Source organism: Gallinula chloropus (assembly GCF_964237585.1).
Source record: "Gallinula chloropus genome assembly, chromosome: 2".
Classification (NCBI taxonomy): Eukaryota; Metazoa; Chordata; class Aves; order Gruiformes; family Rallidae; genus Gallinula; species Gallinula chloropus.
Genome location: NC_140086.1, coordinates 79263201 through 79280166, shown reverse-complemented (window position 1 = coordinate 79280166; position 16966 = coordinate 79263201). Strand labels below are relative to the sequence as shown.

General features: G+C 38.9%; 1 protein-coding gene across 1 annotated transcript in view; it reads left to right on the top strand.

The window, feature by feature from the left end:
- DNAH5 (dynein axonemal heavy chain 5) overlaps nucleotides 1-16966 on the top strand; it is a gene marked incomplete at both ends in the record, with an annotated part of 131271 nt that overhangs the window by 16015 nt on the left and 98290 nt on the right. Inside the window, 10 exons of the mRNA XM_084260383.1 lie at nucleotides 369-545; nucleotides 1297-1410; nucleotides 4172-4279; nucleotides 5010-5132; nucleotides 7409-7624; nucleotides 9614-9721; nucleotides 10463-10548; nucleotides 11288-11609; nucleotides 14414-14620; nucleotides 16515-16686. Of these exons, the coding sequence (XP_084116509.1) occupies nucleotides 369-545; nucleotides 1297-1410; nucleotides 4172-4279; nucleotides 5010-5132; nucleotides 7409-7624; nucleotides 9614-9721; nucleotides 10463-10548; nucleotides 11288-11609; nucleotides 14414-14620; nucleotides 16515-16686 (1633 nt within the window). The remainder of the gene's footprint in view (nucleotides 1-368; nucleotides 546-1296; nucleotides 1411-4171; nucleotides 4280-5009; nucleotides 5133-7408; nucleotides 7625-9613; nucleotides 9722-10462; nucleotides 10549-11287; nucleotides 11610-14413; nucleotides 14621-16514; nucleotides 16687-16966) is intronic.

Below are 16966 nucleotides of genomic sequence, written 5' to 3'. Positions count from 1 at the left end.
AAAAACAAACTGCTGTGAAATTTTCACCCTAGCCAGGAAATGCAAGCAGAAAACAGTGATTACTGGTGGATTTAATGAAAGCAAAAGGAGCACAGCAATTCAGTGAACACTATTCTCAGTGGTCAAAATCTTACTTTGAAACATGCTTTACAGGTTAATTGGAGAAAATATAATTGTCTGTAACTGTGCCCTTGAGAAGACTACTCCCTCTAACTCAGAACTAAAAAGGCCAAGCAAAACTAGGCCTCTTATGTGAAGTGGTGGCTGAGTTAGGTAATTTAATACTAGGAGTTGTTAGGAATGAATCCATGTTATTTACGTGGATAAAGAAATCAGCATCACTCACTAATATTGCTGCATGATAAAAGGTTCTTGCAGAAAATGACCAGTTGAGAAAGGAAGCTGATGACCTCGGACCACAAGCAGAGCTTGATTACTGGAAAAAGAGACTGTCAAGATTCAGCTACCTTATGGACGAGCTGAAGAGCCCGGATGTGAAGGCAGTGCTTGGAGTACTCATTGCTGCTAAATCCAAACTGCTGAAGGTTTCTGGTTTTTAATTATTGCAGATATAAAGGCCAGAAATGTCCTGTACACCCTGTTTCATTTTGGTTATGTACAAAATATTGCTGGTGGGGAAGATATTGAAGCATCTTTGACTTTTGCTTTCTTTGTCCTTATTCCTCTTGAGTAAATAAAATTTAAATCTAATTCATTGGAAAAGACTAAGAATCCCCCTTGTCTAAAGGCTGATACTTCAGAAAATTGTATAAACAAGTTGGGTATTTAATGACAAGAAAAACCCACCGTTTTTTGAACTTCTTTCTCACGTTGTTACGGTGGCTGTCAAAACTGCTTGTGAGGTCATAACTTCACACTGACATAACAAAGTTAAAGACGCTCACAAAAACGTACATAAGTAAATACAACAAAGCCTTGGCTTCTCAAAATGGGACTCATATGAAACAAATACATGGTTATATATTCATCAATCCACCACGCAAGAATAGTTAAGAGATGATGTCTATATATTTTACATCAGCTTGACTTTACACTACTGCTGACATAACTTGTTCAGCAGAGTGGTCTCAACTACCTGTATGTTCACATACACACTTCAGTCAAGTTACTGAAGCAAAACAAGAACCTGTTCCTCACCTTGGGTAAACAAGTGTTAACTCTGAGTAATAGATTTGTGATTTCACATGTGTTTAAAGGCTAATTACAAACCAGTATGATCTCAAAACGTGTTTTTCTGAAGTAGGTGGCTTTTTTTCTTCTACTTTCTATTCTTAGAACTGGCGTGCATTAGATATGCGCATCACAGATGCAGCAAATGAAGCTAAAGACAATGTGAAGTATCTGTATTCTTTGGAAAGATGTTGTGACCCATTATATAATAGTGATCCGGTAAGCACAACTTTGAAATTCTTAACATACATTCATTTTAGTTGTCTCAAGATTTATTTTATAGGATCTGTTTGGAAATCACATAGATAATGTTTTATGCATACATCTCCAGTTTAAAACTTTGTGCAGTTATGCTAAAAGTAGCCTAGTGGGAATTTCTGGCTACAAATGTTTACTTGCTGTGGTATCTATGAAGCTTTTGGTCTGATGTTGAATCTGGATTTTGTGATGTATGAGGAAAAGAAATCTTTGTGATTTCAAAAAAAAAAAAACGGAAAGAAAAAACAAAGGGGGAGTTGAGGTGATGAAAGTGAATCTGGTGCTATGCTAAAGAAAAAGGCTTGGCTTTTGGCTTTGTGTCAGTGTCCAGGTCATACTTAGCCAAACATTTATAAGGCAATTTTCAGCTGCTTGGGTTAGGAAAACATAAATAAGGTTATGTAAATATTAAGGTGTAAATATACATCACCTTCTCATACCATAGCAACAGGGTGACACAAGCATAACAAGTAGTAAACAAAACCAGCCCAGCTAAAGTACAAGATAGGAAGGATTCTCACTGTCACGTTATCTGTTAAAGTAGGTGGCAAATGGTTGCTTTTATTAAAACTGGTTGTGCAACTGGCTGTGTCTTGATAGTCAAAGAAACATGAAGAGTAGCCATGAAGACTCAAAGCTTTGATCCATCCTAGCAACCACTCTCTCTTCAGACTTTTCCCAAAGTGTAATTGCTTCCACACAGCACTCAGGGCAACCATGGCATGGCTTTGTTTGTTTCCATTTGCTGAACAGTGTGTTCTTTCAGGGTTTCCCAATCTTATACTTGAATTGCTTTGACGGGAGGTTAGTATGATGCCCATACAAAACAGAGTTAAACTGAATATGCTGGCTACTGGCACTGTGCAGGGTTTGTCGAATATCTACTTCGTGCTTGTTTTACTGGGTTTTACTAAGGTGGAAGCGGTGCCAGCTTCAGATGTTTAGAGGGTGCAGCATTTGAGGTGGAAGTCATCAAGGCATGGAATGTGAATCTTTACCTTGCTGATATTTAGCTGTAAACCATCGAGAACCAGTTTGTCAATAGAGTCAATAGAGTAAAACTGTAATTGTTTTGGAAATTCAGCCATGAGGAGAAGCTGTCTGAAAAACCTTTCTGATCCGTGCCTGAGTTGTAGTCAGGACTGCTGGGCTCCAGAAATGACGCTTCACTTCAAAGAATTTACTGAAAAGAATTTCTCTTGCACCCAAGACTTAATGAAACCTGTGCAGGGCATGGAGAATTCAAACAGGTGTGGTGGGTTAGCCTTGGCTGTGGGCTAAGCACACTCTCACCAATCTTGATCAACAGGATGGGGGGAGAATATAAGACAAAGCTCATGGAAGTTTCAAAGGCAGGGAGATCACTTACCTGTTATCATTATGGGGAAAACACTTGACTTGGGGAAAGGTAACAACTTATTGACAGTAAAAATAGGTCTGGGTAGTGAGAAACAAAACCAAAAATTAAAACTTCTTTTGCTTTTACCACTTAATTCCTAACTGTTCTTCCTTCTTCCTCTGCCTCCCACCGTTCCCAGTGGCAATGGGAAATCACCGAATCACAGACTGGTGAGCCATAAGTTGGGACACCCACACTAGGTCAGGTTGCCCAGAGCCTCATCCAGCCTCGCCTTTAGACCTTATAGGAAAGGGGCTTCCTTAACCTCTCTGGGCAACCTGTGCCAGTGCTTCATCACCCTCACAGTAGAGAGTTTCTTCCTAACTTCTAATTTAAACTTGCCCTCTTTCAGCTTAAAGCCTTTACCCCTTGTTCTGTCAATACAGTCCCTTTCCCGCTTTCCTGTAGCCCCCTTTAAGTACTACTAGGCTGCAATTCGGTGTTCCCGGAGCCTTCTCTTCTCTAGGCTGAATGGAGCTGCAGTCAGCCCATAACAGCTCCTCGCTGCTGCTCCTTCCTCCTCCTCACGTTGCTGTCCGGCGTCAGCTGCAGCTTTTCACACAGAGACTGTAGGGAAACTCCTGCCCAATGTTGGCGTCTCCCGGGGCCGCAGGGGCAGCTCAGCCCCCTCCCGCTCTCTCCGCGGTGCTTGCAGGGCTGTTTCTCCCCGCGTTTCCCACAGCCCCGGCTGCCGGGCAGCGCGTTGCCCTTTGTTACCCAGGCTTTCACCCGAGGTGCCCGCCCGGGCCTGCGGGGCTCAGCTGGGCCCTGCCGTGCTGGGACCATGGAGCTGGCTGGGTCCCGCACTGGGAAGCCTCGGCACCTCCTCACAGGGGCCAGCCCTTGGCACCTGCACCCCAAAGAATGGCTTATAGAATCATCTCCTCCAAGGCATTTCACCCGTGGCATCTGATTTTTCATGATCTAAATGCTAGCACTGTAGGAGAGTTGTTCGTAGTTCCTTTGTTCAAATGAGTGCTGTGAGACAGTGCAATTTTGGGCTCTATGTATGAGCACGCATCAGGTTTAGATGAAGACTTTACAAACATGTTTTGTGAAAAAAGTGATACTTTTGAAGAGGCCTTTGTCTCCATTAAATTTCTTTCGCTGACCAGAATTCTTCTAGCCAAGACTAGTGAAAAAATTATCAAAAAAATTGAATTGTAGATCATGGAGAGTGGAGTAGGAGAGTCCCCAGAAAATGGAGGCAGAAACGTTAGTAAGACCATGTTCATAACACTCCTTCATTCTCTAATTAGGCATTGAACTAATGTATGGTAACAGAAGTACTGAGCAGAGTTAAAACTGTGCATTTCTTTCCAGATATCCATGGTGGATGCTATTCCAGGACTCATAAATGCAATTAAAATGATTCAGAGCATCTCTCAGTATTACAACACATCTGAAAAGATATCCTCGCTGTTTGTAAAGGTTGGTGCTACAGCATGAAAGGAAATTTTCAGAGATGATTTTATTTGTTGTTGCTTGAGTGAGACAGAAAACACAAGGGGACCAGGCAATTGAAGAGGCAGCATTTTGGTCAATTTAATGCTGCTTTTTCAATGCACAGAGAATTTGAAATAGTGGTAAAACTACTTCAAAGTTAGAATTTATTTTACTGTCTGCAATTTGGAGCTGTAAGAAGTTTTTCAGAATTCTTGGAGGTCAGGGCAACCATAACCCAGACATGAGCTGATTGAGGAACTTTTTGTTATGATAGTGAACAGTTCACCTGTGGTAAACTGTTTTTTGTAGACCCAATTATGTTAAGTTTACATAGCCCTTAAACCACCTTATCATTGTGTAAAGAAGGGAATGGATTTGAAAGGACGACCTGTTCTTTAATGATCATAGTCTCGTGGGTCCTTGATTCTAACATTGCTTTCAGAAGAGCTGAAGTCTTATGACTTGGTAGTCCTCAATGTCATTTCAAGGTTGGTACAAGGTGTTTAGGTTTAGGATGAGTATAGTTAATCAACAGTGTTTTGGTGGTGCAATTTGATGAAAGCTGGATATTGCAAGGATAGTGGATGCTATTTGGTGTTGCTATTTTGCAGGCTTTAGGCTGGTGGAGTCAGAGGTGTGGGATGAAACTGAAAGAAGGGCAAGGTCTGCTTTGTCTTGAAATGTTTTTTTTTCACAAGGCTAAAACTGCTTTTAGGTGACCAATCAGATGATCACAGCATGTAAATCGTACATTACAAACAACAATACGGCCACCATCTGGAATCAACCTCAGGAGAGAGTAATGGAAAAGCTACAAGCAGCCATTAGACTTAAACAGGTAGGTGGGAAAAGCGTGTGGAAAACAGGACATAAGGTGAGATTTAGGAGGGTGTGATTAAAAAACCCTTTATTTTTTATGAGGAAGCAATGTTAAGGAAGATGAAGGAAAACAAGGTGACCTATAAATACCTTCTGTAACTGGAGTGTTTATGTTAGACCTAACAGGAAACTTAGTCCAGTGCCTGTTGATCTTCTGTAAACAGGATTTCAATGATTATCCTAACTTAACTATGCTGCTCCTGTGAGAATTAACTGGCTTTTCATACCTTAGTTTCTGTAGACATTTTCTGGTGTGATAAGGAGCAATGTGTGATAGAAAAGAAGAAAAGTGAAGTTACTGAGCTGAATGTATTCCAAAGATATGTGGATAGTTAAACCTTTAGAAAAAGTAAATATATACCTTTATTGAACTGAGAAGAATTAGTTGTTCAGGCTGTGTAGGCTTGTTAGGAAGAGATCTTTGCTTATTTTAAATATACTTCCAGGACCATTTGGGATTATTTTTTTCATTTTTTCTTTAGAGCAGAGGACTATAGGATAATTTAGCTTGACAGGGTCCTGAGCAGGTATCCAAGTTCAGACTTCTGCTCAGAGCCAAAGTAGAGGCAGCTATGAGGTCAGACTTGGTTGCCCAGCCCTTCATCCACTCCTGCATTGAAGTTCTTGAAGGATGGAGAGACTGCACAGCCTTTATTGGCAACCTATTTCACTGCTTAACTGTCCTTAGGGTGAAAAGTTTTCTTCTTACATCCAGGGAGAACATCATTCAGTTTATTACCATTTCCTTTTGGGCTCTGTCCATGTGCTACTGTGCTATTGTGATGAGCCTAGCTCTGTCTTTTTATAATGTGCCTGTAGATATTAAAAGGTTCATATTAGGTTTTCTCTGTTATTACTTTTTTGTTCCTTAATAAAACATGCTTGGAAGACTAGAACCTTATCCTGACACCCGAATCAACAAATATTGCGTAGTTGTAGCACAAATTAGTGTACATTTATGTAATCTCTTACCAGTAGTAACAAGTCATAAATTTGTGTATTTCTGTAAATATATAGCAAGTTATTCCATTGCTGGATTAAAATATATCAAAGGGTTAGGTTTTTATTTGAATATTATTTCCAAAAGCTTTCAGAAAATCAAGATTAAAACTTTGAATTTGAATTGCTAGCAACTTAGAAAACTTCAAGCCCTTTGTATTAATACCTTCAATTGGGGTTATTAATGTGATAAAAAATAATGGACTTTACATTTTAAAGATAACTGCGTTCAAAATAAACCATTCCATGCACATCTGGTGACTATGTAATCTGACTTGGGGGAGAAAGTACTTAAAACATACAAAGTTTGTGCCCGGTTGTCCTGGTTTCGGCTAGGATAGAATGAATTTTCAGAAGGAGCCAGCAGAGGTGAGCTGAACTGGCCAAGGGTGTTTTCCATACCACCTCATGTCATGGTCCCCATAAAAGGGGGCTAGTCAGGGAGGGGTGCATCTGTGTGTCTCCTGGACCATCTGGGTGCCAGCTGAGTATCTGGTCAGTCCTAAAGGTCGATAAGTGCTTTATGTTATCACCATTTGTGTATTCTGTGAGGAGTCCTGTTATTGCTGTTCCCCACTCCCTGTGCTGTGTCAGCAAGCTGCTCTTCCTCCACCCTGCAGGTGCTCTAGTCCATTTCTTCTCCCTGTGCTGCTGGGGGATGGAGGGGTGAGTGGCTGGTGCTCAGCTGCTGCCTGGGACTGAACCACAGCAGTTAAGAAAGCAGAATGACAACTGGAAGCTGCTGTGGAGCAGAATTCTAACTTCAGAAGGGTGGTGTGGGTTTTTTGTTTTTGGGTTTTGTTTTTATTTTTTTTTTCCTGGAAAGTTATTTTGAAAAATTATAAGCATTATTACCCAGTAAAACTTCTCAGTACACGTTATCAGTCTCTGAAAATGGAAATCTGGGTCATCTTGGATATTCTCTAAACACATTCAGTAAAGACATCAAGCCCTGCTATAAAAAGGAGGGAACAGAATATCGAGCTAAGAATGGAATGCACAAATAGATATGTATACAGTTCATTCATTTGATGAAATGTGTGATCCTGTATTTCTGGGTTAGTTCTCAGAGACAAATTCTGTTACTGGCTTTATAGTATTCGTGATTGTTTATTGATGAAACTTCAATGTGCTATCAAGTTAGGATAATGTCTACCTGTGTAAGTTTTATTCTGGCTGGTGATAGTGCCTTTTATTGTATGCTTGACAATTATTTTAATTCTTCTTTGTTTTTAGGAGTATCAAAATTGCTTTCACAAGTTGAAAGAAAAATTGGAACAAAATCCAACTGAGAGACAGTTTGATTTTAGTGAAATGTATATCTTTGGAAAGTTTGAAACCTTTTATCGACGTCTGGTAAAGATAATAGATGTTTTCAATACTATGAAAACCTACTCAGTTCTACAGGAGTCTAAGATTGAGGGATTGGAAGGAATGATCACAAAATATGAGGTACACAGCATATGTTGGATATCCTGTCAGTCTGGTTTGAACTTTAAACAATAAACAGTTATGAAAATTAAAAAAGTGCTTCTCAAGAGAAAAAAATAACTCTGTAATTTGTGCTAAAATTACTGGGTAATAGTTAGCAATGTAAATGTGTGATTGCTGGGAAACAGAGCAGGCAAGATGAAAAGAGGCAGGTAGACATGTGAAAGAGGTATGTTAAAATCAAAGTTGGTTGAAAAAAGCAATAAAATGGGAGCACTTTGTAACAGGAGTAATTGGAACCATGGTTTTCTGTTATGATCAGGTGAAAAAGTACAAAATTTCTCTCTTTACAAATGTTTCATTAGCGATGACAGTACACTGTGACCAAAATTGTAGACTGTCTTCACCTCTCTTCCCATTATTCAAGGGGCATCTGATCAATGCCTACCACCAAGTCTGGCTGCATTGCTGTGGTGATTGAAGCTGCAGTCAGATTTTCCTTGGAGGTTCAGGTGAAATAGGTCCCAGTTCTGTTTGTGCTGTATAAATGCAAACAAATACAACTTTGATTTCTTAAAACAAGTGACTAAACCCCAGAAAACCACCCCCCACCCCCTCGCCCCCGCAACTTGGAGCTTAATTCCAGCAAAGGAGATTATGATGTTTACTTAAAATCTGTGATCTAGATCTAGAGTACAATCATCAGCTTTGTGTTTTAGGAGGGAAGAGAGTGTTATTTGACAGAATAGGTGTGGGCTGTTCTAAATTTTGTTCGCTTTGCTGAGAGCTGCTCTCTAAAGCTGTGCCAGCAGGCATCTCAGCAACTCGGGTTACTGAGAATTTTCAGGTCACTGCTATGAAGATACAATTGTGGTAGGTCGGAACACAGACATCTCATTTATTTGGCACGTTTGTATTTGAAAAGCTGTCTGTGCTCATCAGTCCAGGCTGTGATGCAGTCTGCAAACTCTATACAGATAGACGACATTATCCCTTGCAGCATTCAAGTCTTTAAGTAAGAGCTTTGTGTGAGACCTAGTTACTGTGAAGTTAATTTCATTTAGGGAGTACGGGGAAATTATGCATGCTTAGGTTGCAAATGCTCCATGGAAGGTTCTGGATAGAATGCATAATGGGCAGAAAGTGATTGTGCTTTTTTAACAGTGGCAAAGTTGAGTGAGGTATTTGTCATGGACCATAGCTATAGTTATGTAATTGATTATATGACTTGAAAAATGTTTACAATAGGAAGTTATTATGTTATGGTTCCTTATGCTTTACCACTTAGTTGATACCTAGAATTTCCTTGGTTTTAGAGGAAAAGATGGAATTTTTATTTATAGCAATTAAACTGAAGTCCAGTTGACTTAAAACAGTGAAGGTCTGCTGTGCTGTGAAAGTATGTTGAGCTTTGTAACTATATTGTGGTAAGCTACTAGGATGTTGAACAGTGAGTGGTTCATCATTAGAAATCCTTTAACTGTGTGTACAGCTCAAGGGAGATACTGATTAAGATGTACCGCAGCTATGTAAGAGAAGCCAGGAATAATAATGATGTCCTGGGCTGGTGATATGCTGCATCTTACTGTGACTTTTGAATAGTCTGTTTTTCTGTGGAATCAGTTAATTTAAAGATATGGAAAATGCTAATGTGAAAATATTTTTCTATACTGAACTTTTCAACTTTTAACTAATGAACCTCTGCATGAAAGAATATGTAATGGGTGACAAATGTCTTTGATGAAAAGCAAGAGACTGAGTTTTCTGTCAGTTCTAATTGACTTAAAATGAAATAAATAATATAAATGAAATTCATGTGGTCATCGCACCGACTTCTTTCCTGCAAATATATTATTTAAGTGGTTTGCTTATATTGCTCAGCAAGTACTGGTAACTAACGGCAGAGGTAAAATGTGAATAGCCTGCTGTGCTAAATATTTTGATGTGCTAAGTCTTTTCAGTAAGACATGTTTTTGGTGGTAATTTTCTTTTTCTGTGAAACTGTTTTAGAGCATTGTTGAGTTCATGAAGAAAAGGAATTACAATTTCTTGGATCAACGGAAGACCGATTTTGACCAAGACTATGAAGAGTTTTGCAAAGAGATAAATGATCTTCATGTAGGTTCTAGGATTCAAATAAGACTTTAATTTACTGATGAGTCCTCATGAGGACTCATGAGTCCTTGTACCTCTATCTGAGTTACCACCAATGAAATTATGCAAATCTCATAATTTATATTCTGCAATTAAAAAATTATTCTAATGTGTCTTGACTTTAAAGCTTGCACTTATCTCCTTTTCAGACCAGTTTCATGGGTTAGGCCAGAAAGGGTGCTGTGGGCCTCAAACAAATGGATTTTCATTACTGTACTTTTATTTGGAAATCATGCTAGCTAGAATAACACAAAAATGCATGATTTTATCTGGTGAATGGGAGCATAGGACAAATAAATCAGATAATTAACTTTCCCATAGTTCTGAAATCACTAGTTTGTCACAGGAAAGGATATCTTGTAGAAAAAAAAAACCCAAAAACTAAATGCTTGACTCACTTCAGTTGCCAAAGAGAAAAGCAAGCATTCTTTGAGGGCTCTTGGTGTGGTGGAACACTTGAGGATACAAAAGCTTTTGTTGGTTGCCCAGCTACATAGGGAACTTGGAAAGAAAAGGCTGTGAAAGTTGGTCATATTTTCTTTAATTCTTATGGGAAGGAAGAGAAAATGGATAGTTATTAAGGTTAGTTTCACATAAATTATATTCTCATATACTGCATGATAAGTCCTGACAAATAATACGTAGTATATTTGAGGTACATGACTTATGTAGTTCTCTGCTGTAGAATTATTTGTTTTCCTTCAGGATCAATTAAGGATTTTCATGGACACCACTCTTGACAATCTTCCGAACACTGAAAGAGCACTGAGTATGTTGAAGAAATTTGAAAGGTACTATGTCCACTCTAGATTGTGAGAATTCTGTCAGGCAGTGGAAATAACACTTTGAGAATAAAGGAAAGTGTGGGGAGCACAGCAGGAATCATCTCCTGAAGTGCAAAGAAAAATCAGCTTCATTCCCTCTTATTCAACTGTTGAGGTCTGTTAAGGGATGTCTTCTCAGCAGTGCATATGAATAGCCCCTGTATTTTTGTATTGGAAATTGCAAAATATAAGTGGACTTTGAACTCCATTGTTCAAAATTAGCATAAGTACAGAAATGCTTTCTGGCTGTTTTGTCCTTGAACAATGACATTAATTTGTTACTTCAGTGTGGTTAAGAGAGAGTAAAATACTTGTATTAGGAAACAATGAAATTTGTCCTGATAAATTCACCAGCCTCAGACTTCATTGCTTCGGTTTCCTTGTAATCTGTTTAATGGAGTAGACTGCTAGTGGCAGGTTGGTTACAGTTTGCTGCACATAATTTTAGCTCAGTGTTTGAAAACAGTGACAAAACAGAAAATGTGTAGGCTTACTTGGAAACTTTTATCATCTGGTCTAAATCTCGGTTACTTGGAATGAGGTTGTGACAGCATTTGTTCAAGCTTTAGTGAAAGCTGCTGCTAATGGAGTTATTTTCTGAAGAAGGTAAGGAAATCTGGAATTGACTGTATTTTCCAACAATGCCTCAGAAGAATTTCAGATGTATTGAAAGAATTTTAAAAATTATTATTATTTTTCTAAGCAGATTGCAAATCCCAAATCTTGGCATTGATGAAAAGTATCAGAAAATACTTCAAAACTACGGGCGTGACATAGAAACAGTCTGCAAGATCTACACTACGCAGAAACAGGACCCTCCACTGGCTCGTAATCTGCCTCCAATAGCTGGTAAGATCTTGTGGGCACGCCACCTATTCCATAGGATCCAGGAGCCCATGGAATCTTTCCAGCAGCACCCGCCTGTTCTGCAAACACCAGATGGCAAGCGCATAATCCGCAGCTATAACAAAGTAGCAAAAGTTCTGGTGGAGTTTGAGGTGATCTACCACAGGGGATGGCTTCAGCAGGTAAAACAGCTGATTTTGATTGGAATATTTCTTTTAAAAATGGGGGTGGGGGGGGTGGGGGGGGGTGTGGGGGGGTGTTTATTGCTAGTTGTTTGGTGATGTGTAGCTTTACACACCAGATTGGATATCTTGTTTCAGCCACCACTGAAACACTGGGTTACAGCAGTGTGAAGGAACCTTGGGTTGATAGCACCAGGCACGTATGCTAAACTGTGGAGTTAGGATACAATTCAGACAGCCTTGGCTCTGGTGCTGGATATGGGTTACTGATGGTTAATCAGTCAACTGGTGTTGACTAACAGTTGGGAATCAAGGAACATGAAGACTGTTACCCGAACTGTTCTTTCGTTATAGATTAAGTTTCAGGCACATGAGATCTAAGTTTGGCACTGTTGACCTCTGTATAATTAGTCCTCCTCCAGGGCAGTCATGACAATTGCCATTCTACTTGGAAACATTTTTAACATCAAGTGCTTATTCTGGTAACTTGAGAAGCCCATCTTTGCTTTCAAGTGCTCTTCACGGAGAGCTCATATGGCTTGTGAATCCCTCATGTTTTTTGGAAGAGAAGTTGTGATGCTTCAGGAAACCTTTGACATTTGTTTGGTGTTTCTATCTTGGACTCTGTTTCGATGCTAGTACTGTGTGGGATACCCACATGGTTCCAAGCATACCAATGACAGCTTTCACTGAATGATACCTATTGCTATCATGTCCTTGTCTGGGCACTTTTCATACATATTCCCTGTCCCACCTATGAAGACTGAGGATGCTTTTTGTGGGTCTGCTTCTGTCTCCTTTGGCTAGATAATGTAGTGATCAAGTTTTCTGACACATACCATACCTTGACAGAGGAGTCAAACGCATTCTACTTTAATCTTTTACAAAATTACTGTAACATCTAAGGCCTTTGCCCTCAACTGGTGACTTTCTTTGTGAGGTCCTAGTGGTATGTGATCTAATCTGTGCTATAAGTAAATGTCTGGTTTCTTCTGTAGCAGAGTCTAATTCCACTTGGAAGCCATATAAATTTGCTGAGCCAGCTCCAGTTTTACACTAACTAGGTGGGGACAAAGGGAAGCAGATTTGAACAAGTTTTTGAAATGAGCACATGTGCCTTGAAAATACATGACAAGTGTATCTGCTTTAACATCAACGGACTTCTCTACTAGCTGTGGCAAAAAGAAATGCGACTAGTGTTCAGTAGTCTCTTTCTTCTTGAGGCAGTAAGGGCAGACTAACGTGGCATGAGTATCATAGAACACGAGGTGGAGCTCCTGCTCTACTTAACAAAAGCAAAACGAGAGGGGGCCAATGTGCTGCGGGGAATACAAATGCACCAAAATTGGGGTGTAGCTCCTACTCTTTTGTACAGTGGAAATAGTTAAATTTAGTGGTACTTTATGATATTTCTGAAATTTTGCCTGTTTTTTGCTGGATGGTCACCAGCTCATTTCTCATCCTATTTTTTTTTTTAATAGAATAAGTTTTAAAGCCTTTTTTTGTGCTATAGCCAATGTTATTCAACTCAGACATGTTAAAATTGTAGTGGGAAGTATGAAAGTTACTGTAATTCTGTGGCAGTGTAAGTTTTGTGCCTTCAATATACCCTTATTTCAGTTACCTTAATTATGAAAATTGCGTACCACTCCCACACCCCCCTCATAAATGGGAAAGGAAAGAATTGACAGTGGGAATGATGAGTTTGAAGTCCAAAGAAATGTGCAGTAAGATTTGGTAGTGAAATTTGCTCGATAACATTCAGCTCTTGCTTAAGGCACTTGTGTTGAATGACTTGGATGCTGGTGGGTAGAAATGACATCTTTACTGACAAAACTTGATTATGTGATTTCTTGAAAGATACTTTGTAACATGTCATGATAATACATTACATGGCTGAAGCAAAAGTGCAGTCAACTGTATTTTAGACATTGTAATGGTGGTGCAGATTTTCAGTGTGTTTTCCATTAAAATACTGAAAAAATTTTCAATTAAAATACTAAAAACTGAAAGAAATCTACGGGTTAAGAAACTCACTTAAATCCACGTTCCATCTCATGTAATGCAATACATAAAATTGAGAACAAAAAAATTATGTCAGCAAAAGGACAACTGGAAAATAGAAATAGAAGCAGTTTTTTGATGTAGGAAAAACGTCCCTACCTAATGCATAACTTCTTCCTGGTATGGGCCAAATTTTCTATGTGTGGTGGTCTTATGAATGCTTTCTGTTCAAATTGCATGGAGAACAAATGGTATTCTAATATTCAAATAAGGCAGTTAAATAGTGTGATTAAGCTTCCCTTTATTTTTTTTTTTAAAACTCTATAATAAATGTTAAGTTAAGCTTTTTAACAAATTTCCCAAGAAGTTGGGTATAATTGGGAGTTCTGTTAGGACTGGAGCATGGTGTAACTGTTAAGTAGTGGAAAACAAGGAAAAGGAAAAATTGAGGATAAGTTAATCAAAACATATCTTTAGTTATCCAAGAATAAGTTCATAAAGGAGATTGTGTGCAGCTTTACTCCAGAATGTGCAGTAAGTTTTAAGGAAATGAGTCAGATTTATGAGGATTGAAGGAAGAAAGTATATGGCTCTGCTTTTGATGCTGGATAGTGGAATGCAGATTATGGTATCCAAGAACCAACAGAAAAATGTCTTTTAGATTAATAACAGTTAGTTTGATAAACATTTCAGGCATCAATACCTGATTTTAGTATCTGCAAAGTGATATTTATTTCCAAACCAGAATATATCATTGTACTTTCTTTTCTGATCACTAATGATGACTTTGTTTCCTGCAGATTGAATTAACTGGAAGAGGACTTCAGGCACCTCTCTTGGTAAAAGCTCCAGAATCAGGAGAATTATTTGTGAATTTCGATCCTCGGATACTCACTTTAATCAGAGAAACAGGTTGCATGGCTCACATGGGTCTTGAAATCCCACCATCTGCAAGTGTTATTCAACAGAAGAGAGACTGGTATAAGAAGATTGTCAACAAATTGCAGGTGTGTTACTTTATGTATGTGTAGTGTACATTAAGATGTTTAGGCTCTATATAAATGGAAGAGAAAAAATTAAAACCAACTATTATGCATTAAGAAAATATTGGCAATTCTACTTTTCATATTTACAACTGTCCTGGGGCACTGTTTAAAACAATTTCTTGGATTTGTATTTTCTAAGTCACTTCAAAGATTCATCGGTTTAGGGAAGCTCTACAGAGCTTGGGAAAGAGTTGAGGATGGGGAGGAAAGGAGGCTTAAAATATGCCTTGCTCTGTTGCATGTTTTCTAAGTGATAAGCAATTTATCTGTCATCCAGTAATGGAGTCAACATTGGGCTCCTTTATTTTTTTACACTTTATTTTGAGAGGATAACTGGGAGGGTGGAACAGGTGGAATGACTTTAAAAAGTGTAAAGCATCCAGCAAGTAGCAGCATAGTTCCTGCACTAGTGTTTTACATAGATGTTTGAGGAACAGTTGAAAAAATAGAAGCTAAACTTTCCCTTTCTCTCATCTTTTAAATCCTTTGGTTCATTTTGTGTACCTGTGAGCAGACAAGGTTCTTGATGGCTCGAGTTAAGGATTCAAATCTAGGTCTACAGAAATCTGTAGCTTCAATGGGCTGCTTGATTTTGAAATGAGAAAATTACTGCACAGATGTGAAACTAAATCAGCACTGGAAACCAAATACAGTATTAAAGTTCTAGTAATGCTGATCCAATAAGAATACTTTTTCTGTGTTGTGGTTCAAGCCCAATAGGCAACTAAGGATCATGCAGCCACTCACTTACTCTATACAGTGGGATGAGAGAGAGAATCCAAAAGTTAAAAGTGAGAATACATGTGGGTTGAGATGAAGACAATTTAATAAGGAAAGCAAAAGTTGCATGTGTAAGCAAATCCAAACAAGGAATTAATTTACTACTTCCCATTGGCAGGCTGGTGTATAGCTGTGAACAGGAAAGCAAAGATGTATTACAGTTCCTTGGGAAGACAGAGTGTTCTGCTGGCTGCTTCTTCCCCCAGGTTTTATAGAATCGTAGAACTATTTAGGTTGGAAAAGACCTTTTAAGATCACAGAGTCACTACACTGTCAAGTCCACCACTAAACTGTGTCCCTAAGCACCACGTCTACACTCCTTTTAAATACCTCCAGGCATGGTGACTCAAGCACTTCCCTGGACAGCCCATTCCAATACTTTACAACCCTTTCAGTGAAGGTATTTTTCCTAATACCCAATCTAAATCTTCCATGGCATAACTTGAGGCAATTTCCTCTTGTCAAATCACTTGTTACTTGGGAAAAGAGACCAACACCCACCTTTCAAGTAGCTGAAGGGAATGATATTGCCTCCTCTTAGTGTCCTCCAGGCAAAACAACCTCAGTTCCCTCAGCTGCTCCTCATAATTATTTCTGAGCATGATGGCATAGGCATGGGTTAACCCTTTGGTTAGCAGGGGTTGGCTGTCCTAGCTGAGTTCACTCACAGCTTCTTGTGTGTGTCATTAACTGGTGGGGCAGTGTCAAAAGGAGAAAGGGCCTCAATGGTTTATAACCATTGATCAACAACAGTTAAATCATTGATATGTTTTGGTCACAAACCTAAAACGTGGCATCATATGAATCACTATGAAAAAAAAATAAAATAAGCTTCTTCCCAACCAGTTTGTAAAGATGAATGTCCACGTGAAGTAGTACTTGCATTATTATGAAGAGCAATAAATAGTGAATTTCTGCCCAAAATAATGAAAACACTTCCCAAGCAATTTATTATTGTTTAAGAATTTCAGTGATGATTCCAGAGTAGTTTTCTTAACTTATGATAAATATGTGTATATGAAGAGGTTCGAATCAATGTATATTAACTAATGCTTTCATTCTCTGTTTATTTCAGATGATGCTGACAGAATATAAAAGAATTAAACTAAAAATACAACACCCCGTTGAACAGCTGATGACTCCTTGGTTAGCAAATGTAGATGATGCTATACAGCCAGGTCTAATGTTACTTACCTGGATGTCCTTGAATGTTGAGAAATATATCAATGCAGTTTTTTATGAGTTAGGTGAGTTTCCTGCTTGTTTCCATTAGATTCTACTTGTTTGTTTCTGTACAAATGCAAGGTGTCTTACTAAGCTTACTATCCTTTATATGATTTTCACCTAATTAACTTATATGTGAATCATAGAATCATAAAATGGCATGGGTTGGAAGGGACCCCAAGGATCATAGAGCTCCAACCCCCCTGCCACAGGCAGGGACACCAACCTCCAGGCCTGGATCTACACACGGTTGCCCAGGGCCCTATCCAACCTGGCCTTGAACACTTCCAGGGATGGGGCATC